The following is a 7963-nucleotide window of genomic DNA, read 5'->3' as shown; positions in this document are numbered from 1 at the left end:
CTAGCTCTCACTGTCAAGTCCAGAATCATAATTCACATAACAGCGAAACTCGTTTGCCAGGTTCCGGGTGTGTTTGGGAATGAACTTGCACATTTTCACTCCAAGAAGGCCTGCTGCTGCTTCCTCCATGATGGCGCCTGAGGAGAAGCCAGAGAAGCGGAAGATGTGAGACGCCACCCAGAGGGCTCTCGGCACGACAACCCGCGGTCGTAGGCACCGGCCAGCCAACACAGGTTAGGCCCGGCCCATTCTTTATGCCCCTTGTTTAAGTTCTCAAATATTTTTGCAAGTTACTTAGTTATATCTTTCTTCCATTTCACAGTGTGAAATTTAGCAATTTTTTCTACTTCTGCAAAGTCAAAACATTTAAAAACATAGTTTTATATTCCACAAAGAAACCTAAGGAACTAAAGTAGAGCTAAAAAAAAAAAATTATTATCAACTAGTGGGTTCCAATTATGAGTCAAAAAAGCCTTTTTGAGTAATTTATATACAATCTTGTAGTCTCTATAAAGACATTAATACCAAATTTCTCTCTTTAGCCTACTCCCCTCCCCGACTGCCGGAGGGGTATTCCTGCTGACAAGCCAGAACTTTCCAGATTCCAACGCTTCACTTGTCCAAAGCAGAGCTCTTGATGTCACCCCAAGGCCACTCCTCCATCATCAGCCTAGCTGGCTGTCCCCTGGGGTCCCTGTCCGCCTCACTATGGCAGAGTCAGGCCCCTGGAGTTGGTCCTTTCTCCCTGCCACTCCACTCTTGAACCACAACAAATTCTTCAGTTTGGGGTCCAAAATACATCCCAACACCATTCTATCTCCTCCTTTTCTACGGCCACAGGCTCACTGCGATCACGACCACCTCAGCTGACTTTGAGGGCCTCACTCTGGGCTTTCCATACTCACTCTGTAGACATATACCTGGTACAAACACCCCCACCTCACCCCTGCAGACTTCCACTACCTCTGCCCAGCAGGTCCTAGCCACACCTGTCTCTTCTCCCACCTGAGGGGAGTGCCCATCCTTCTCTCCAAATCCTGAGGTCTCTGCTGAATGTCAGCTCCTCAGACACCACTGACACACACCCACCTGAGGGTGGTGTCCACCCTTCCCTCCTCATCCTGAGGTCTCTGCTGAATGTCAGCTCCTCAGACACCACCCCTGCCACACACACACACCCCAGCTGCAGTCCATTTCCAACTAGTCTCCTAGCAGGCCCCACAACTAACTGGAGCAGCGCTTCCTTCCTGTGGTCTGCTCCTTGGATTTGTAACCGATCTCCTACTCTCCAAAGTAAACTCCATGAGGCCAGAGTACTGTAGGTCAAGGTCAGCTGGCATAAAGGGTGTGTGAAAAGGTGTTGCACTAGTCAGTGTGAAATACATCTTATCTGTGTGACAGACTGCACGAGCACTCCCATAATGCCAGAGTGGGCAGAGGCCCCAGTCACAGCCTCCGGTGGGCTTTCCTAGGGGAGGAAGCAGGGCTCTGACAGACACCTTAGATGCCTACAACCGGTTAGTATGTGCATCTTAGGAAAATGGCCTAATTTTATGAGTTAAAAAAATGTCTAATTTAAAAAGCTTCATCTAATTCCTAGCTCTATGGTCATAGGCAATTCTCTTGGTTCCAAATGTCTCCTTAATCAAGTTCAGAGATTGGACCAAATAATAATAATAATAAATAATAAATACCACAGCTAACAAACCTTGAGCACTCAGTCTCTGCCAGGCCCTATGTTCATTCCCAACAACCTGCTAGGCAGGGAGCATGGCGGGTGCCTCAAAAAGTTGATGGGAGAATTCTGTTATTGTTTAATTCCAATTTTTTGAGACCTACTCCTATTATGTATTCATGCCCATTTATAACGAAGGAAACTGGAGCACACAGAGGTAAAAATTACTTGTCAAAGGCCACACAGGAAGTGGTGGGTTCAGGACTGGTGTTCTATGATCTCTCCCAACTCTTGAAACTCAAGACTTGACTATCTTCCATTGCCTGCTTTCTTGAGGCGAGGAACCAGGCACCCACCTGTGCACAGCAGAATCTTGCCCTGAGACAGATACTGGGCAGTTTCCGCCATTTTTTGAAGACATTCCTCAGAAAGATATGGAGGATCCGCTACTACAATGTCAAAGCTGTGCGCGATGATTTTCTGGGGTAAATCCAAGGGGTTATTATAATCGTAGAAGACAAACTCCTCTCCGTAGATGGCAAATCGTTTGTCATATTCGAAGAGGTACACAGACAAGTCTTCTCTATGCAATTCCCTTAGTTTCTGGTAAACACTGGGGGCGCTCACACATGCTATCCTGAAACAAATCAAGACTCGTGACAGGGCTTTTAAGAAGCAGCGCAGGGTGTAAAGTAACAATTATTTTATTTTTAAAAAATGGGTCTCTGTGTCCAGATTTATTATCTTACTTTCTGGAATGAAAAAACAGTAGAAACAAAGAGCAATAAATTACAAAACAGCTTTGTTCTGCTTCTCTCTTAAGGAACTTAAGGAGAGTATAAATGTTCTTTTTGATATAATTAATACAATAACGTATCAGGGACAGTATGGCAAATGCTAGCTGTAAACTGCAAAGCCTACATTTCCTTGTTATCAGAATATGTTGAATAATAGGGTTCCACCACATGATACACACTGGAGTGCAAACATCAAGGTCACAGTTGGAGCCCACCAATCACCACACAGGAGAAAGGTAAGAGTTTCTGCTCCAGTAAAAGATTTAAAACTTCGGAAACCGGAAACCCTATGTAAAGTCACTGTGAGTCCCTGAAACCTTCTGAATCACAGTGGAACACTGTCAGCACCAGATTATTGAGACCCTGAAGCATGGTGAAGAGCCTCGGCTACAGTGTCAGAAGATGAGCCCCTCAGGTTGGACAGCACTCGAAATAGGGCTGGGGAAGAGCTGCCTCCTCAAAGTGGAGCTGACCATGATGATGCAAAGGGAATAAAGCCTTCGGGACCTTCATTTGCTGATGGGGCACAACTCAAAATGAGAAACAACTGTAAACATCCATGAATAATCAGAACATGGAATGTACAAAGTATGAATCTCAGAAAATTGGAAATTGTCAAAAATGAAATGGAATGCATAAAGAAAGATATCCTATAATGGCCTGGTATTGGCCATTTTGAACCTAGCAGTCACATGGTTTACTATGCTGGGAATGACAAATTGACGAGAAATGGTGTCACATTCATCATCAAAAAGAACATACCAAGGTCAGTCCTGAAGTACAACGCTGTCTGTAATAGGATAATATCCACACACCTACAAGGAAGACCAGTTAATACTAGTATGATTCAAATTTACATTGTTGTTAAGTTGTTAAGTGCCGTTGTGTCGGTTCTGACCCATAGCGACCCTGTACAGGGTTCCCAAGGGTGTAAATCCTTACGGGAGTAGAAAGCCTCATCTTTCTCCCGCGAAGCAACTGGTAGTTTCAAGCCGCTGACCTTAAGGTTCGCAGCCCGATTCGTAACCACTACGCTACTAACCACTAAAGCCAGTGATGATGAAATTGAAGAATTCTATCAACTCTGGTAGCATAGTGGTTACGAATCGGGCTGCGAACCTTAGGGTCAGCAGTTCGAAACTACCAGCTGTTCCGCAGGAGAAAAATGAGACTTTTTGCTCCCGTAAAGATTTACAGCCTTGGAAACCCTGTACAGGGTCGCTGAGTCGGAACCGACTCCACGGCACATAACAACAACAACAAAACCAACTTGTTCAGTCTGAAATTGATCAAACCTGCAAGCAAGATATTGATAACTACCAGTGATTCGAATGCAATGATTGGAAACAAAGAGGAAGGATCAGTAGTTGGAAAATAAGGCCTTGGTGACAGACACGATGCTGGAGATCGCATGATAGAATTTTGCAAATACTTCTTCATAGCAAATACTTTTTTTAAGCAACATAAAAGATGACTACATACACGGACCTCAGCAGGCAGGATACACAGTAATCAAACTGACTACATCTGTGGAAAGAGACGGTGGAAACGCTCCATATCATTAGTCAAAACAAGGCCAGGCGCAGACTGTGGGCCAGACCATCAATTGCTCTATCTAATTCAGGCTGAAGCTGAAAAGAATTAAACAAGTCCTCAAGAACCAAAATATGGCCATGAACATATCCCACCTGAATTTAAGAGATCATATGAAGAACAGATTTGATGCATTAGACATTGAAGACCAGAAGAGTTGTGGGATGACATCAAGAACATTATACAGAAAGATGGCCAAAGGTCACTAAAAAGACAAGAAAGAAGGAAAAGACCAAAATGGATGTCAGAGGAGACTCTGAAACTTGATCTGCAGCATAGAGATGCTAAAACAAAGTAAGAAATGAAGAAGTAAAAGAGCTGAATAGAACATTTCAAAGGTCAGCTCGAGAAAACAAAGTCAAATATTATAATGAAATGTGCAAAGACCTATAATTACAAAACCAAAAGGGGAGAATACACTCAGTGTATCCCTGAACTCAGTATTGAAATAGTTCTTAGTTTTTCTTATGCTGCAAACCATGGACTATTATCTTTGTAGAGTACGCAGCATCTCTCATCTTGGAAGGGAAATTTAAGGTATTTAAAAATATGACTTTAGAGTAGGACTGCAAAAAGAAAGCACAGAACTTTGCATCTCACCTGCCACCTTCTCCAGCGACTGCAAGTGCTTCCTCCGCAAGCCGGAGAGCCGTTTCTGGGCTGTACCAAAACTGGCTCAGTTGCTGGAGCAGAGGGGTGGGTTGAGAAATCCTTTTAGACTTGTCATAAACTTTGCTCTTTTAATTTATACCTACCATACCAGGGAGTTCCGGATGTGCTGCTGCAGGATAAGCACTGGACTGCTAACTGCAAGATGCACATTTCAAACCCACCCGCCGCTCACTGAGTCAGAATCAATTCAAAACCACCATACCAGGGTGTCTAGATCCACGCTTTATGCTTTTCACAGTAAAACTGTCCTTTTTCTAAATTAATACAAGCTCATAATGAATGAATAGAATCTAGACACCCATTATCAATGAGTTACTAGCATCACAAAATGAGCTAACTCTGGAAGCAAATATGTTTTTCCTGATCAAAGAACTCACCCCACTATGTATTCATTGTGCCAAAAAAAAAAAAAAAACCGGTTCCAGCCTGCAGTGCAGTGAGTTGTTTAATGTGGCTCTTCAAGCCAATGTAATGTAATGTAACTCCCACCAAATGACTTTTATTTTCCCTGATGGGTCTGAGTAAAAGAAGGTGGGAGGAGATTCTGACAGGATGATATGATTCAGTTGTTAGTGGCTGTTAACAGGATTGTGATGGCAAAAACCTGGAAATCAAACGAGGAGATTAGTCAATGTTACCATTCTGCTGGGTTTAAAATGAGCCATCTCAGAAGCAGAACAGGGTAATCTCACCCATCAGGGGAGCCCATCGTTTGGACCCCAAGATCCCTGTGCACTGAGCCACCTTGACCCAGGGACAAAAAGCTGTGACCCTGGAGGAGTGGCAGAGAAAGAAGAGCAGCAGCAGAAGCAAATGCCGAAGTCGTACACAGAGCGGTGGGCCTCCCAGAGCGCGCAGCAAGTGCAGCTCAGTGCCTTTGGGCAGGTGGCTTGCTTACAGAGTGGGGTGCCTCTAAGCACTTAGTTGGGGGAGCTAGGTCTGCTGACTCATGATATGAGAGTCAAGTGTCTTTAGGCTGTGAAGCTTATAGCAGAATGGGGTGTCCTTTGGGCATTTATCAGCAAAATGGGATGTCCTTTGGGCATTTATCAGCAGCCCTAAACAATTCTGTAACACTGAGCAGAGCAGAGGCCAATCAAGGGGCCGAGGCCCATGGAGAGGGCTGCCTAAGCTTAGAAGAGGCTGTCCTGACCAGAAGAACTGTGCCCTGTGCGTTTCTGACCCTGAATAGTAGCCTGTTCACTTCTCTAATAAACCCCATAACCTTGAGTCCTGCCCGAGTTCTGTGGCCACTGCAGTGAATACCTGATCCCAGCTGAGTAGAGTGTTGTGGGACGGATGGTTGGTGTCATTTAACACAGCCTTTGCCTGGAGTTACCTTCAACTTGTATTCTTATCTTCTACGTAGCATGGTGGTTACGAATCGGGCTGCTAATCTCACTGTCAGCAGTTCAAAACTACCAGCTGTTCCGCAGGAGAAAGATGAGGCTTTCTGTTCCAGTAAAGATTTACAGCCTAGGAAACCCTGTACAGGGTTGCTATGAGTCGGAACTGACTCCACAGCATATAACAACAACAACAACAACAACAATGCTTATTTTTATTTGGACTATAAAAGAGTATGTTATGCACATGCTAGAAACTATTAGTATCTCCTGAGAACCTGCCTTCCACCAAGTGTTCACTGCATGTGTCATTTCCATGGCCTCACTGACTACAATAGCATCCTTCTCTCCCACACAGTAGGCTGGGCACACACTGGGCCATCCTGTGGGCCTGAACAGAGCACACAATTGTTCTGGGCACAATGATCAACGATGTTCTCCTAAATGAAAGCCTTCTCTTATCTCAAGGTCACCTAGAAGCCAGAGCCAGGAAATTCTGTATTTTTCTGTCTTAAAATGTTCATGATTTGCTTTCTGTCTTAGCTCCTATTACCCTCTGAATGACGGGTGTTATCAGCTTTGGTATAAAGTGGGACATATAAAAACAATGGATTGAAGACTGCGCTGTGACGGTTATGGCAGTTTGTCAACTTGGCTGAGCCAGGACTCTGTTTGCTGGGTGAGATAATACAATCAGCTTCATGAGGAGCTCTGCGATGAGCAGCCAGGAACTGGAAGGGAGTGTCCATGCAGGGCTGGCCTGCTCCCAGTATACATGAAAGCTCTGGCAAAGCTCCCTTGCTTTTTGCTGGATGTGGATCCTGCATCTGGCTCATCATCAGACCTCCAGGTCTTTAGACTTGAGCCAGTAGCCTGCTGTATCCCTGCCAAGTCTGGGAGTTGTCAGCAGTCTGCCATCTGACTTGCCGATCTTGTGGTCATTAGTCCCTGCAGCTCTGTGAATCAGGAGAAGCCTCCAGCCTGACATTTCACCCAAGGACTTGGAACCTGCCAGCCTCCACAACTGTGTAAGTGAGCCATTTCCTTGAGCTCAATCTCTCTGTACATATACACATAAGTTCCATGGACTTTGCTTCTCTAGAGAACCCAGACTAAGTCCTATGCCAATACTTTCTGAGAGCTCTGGATGTATTTACTTACCCAATCCTCTTCTATTATTCCAATGTTATATTTATCATCCCCACCTGGGTCAGTTTGTTGCTTCTGCTCAGCATAAAACTCCTGGAGAGCTGCTAAGGTGTGGGACGAAAGTTGGGGGATATCATCATCGGAATCACTCATCTTGCAAACTGGCTATAACCTGCAGATACATGAAGGAAGTTGAATGCTTGAGACCTGAATACATGAAAAATGGAAAGGTCCATGTTGTTCTCAGGTGAAACAATATGCAAATATGAATGGAAGGAAACAAAACATGACATTACAGCTTTTTCTTTGGAAGAAATTGTAGACTCACAGGAAGTTGCAATAAAATTGTTGTTGTTAAGTGCCGTCGAGTCAGTTCCGACCCAAAGCAACCCTGTATAGGGTTCCAAGGAGCAGTTGGTAAGCTTGAACCACCAACCTTGCTGTTCAAATGGCTTTGCAATCTGACGCATTAACCCACAACGCCACACCGGAAGAAGTCAGGAAAACACTACAAGGACAACAAAATAAGATAGATACAGCATTGGAAACAATTCAAAACCTACCTAAAGAGGTCCAAACGATTACTAATAGAATATCAGAAATGGACAATACAATGAAAGAGCAAAGGAGTAGAAGTGAAGAGATAGAAGCCAGAACTAGTACATGAAGAGGAATAACTTAAGAATTATCAGAATTCCAGAACAGGAAAAATCACACAAGTCCACAGAGGA

At 44.3% G+C, this 7963-nt stretch overlaps 1 protein-coding gene across 1 annotated transcript; it reads right to left on the bottom strand.

Moving 5' to 3' along the window:
• On the bottom strand, positions 1–7385 carry N6AMT2 (N-6 adenine-specific DNA methyltransferase 2 (putative)). Its single transcript, XM_006831965.1, has 4 exons — positions 7245–7385; positions 4666–4748; positions 2032–2312; positions 1–137 (listed from the first exon to the last, which is right to left on the bottom strand). The coding sequence occupies exons 1-4, from the start codon at positions 7383–7385 to the stop codon at positions 1–3; spliced, it is 642 nt and encodes a 213-aa protein (XP_006832028.1).
• Between the last annotated feature and the right edge of the window lie 578 nt (positions 7386–7963).

This window comes from Chrysochloris asiatica, unplaced genomic scaffold (assembly GCF_000296735.1).
Source record: "Chrysochloris asiatica unplaced genomic scaffold, ChrAsi1.0 scaffold00005, whole genome shotgun sequence".
Lineage (NCBI taxonomy): Eukaryota > Metazoa > Chordata > Mammalia > Afrosoricida > Chrysochloridae > Chrysochloris > Chrysochloris asiatica.
The sequence above is the reverse complement of the archived record's forward strand: the minus strand, read 5'-3'. Positions and strand labels throughout refer to the sequence as shown.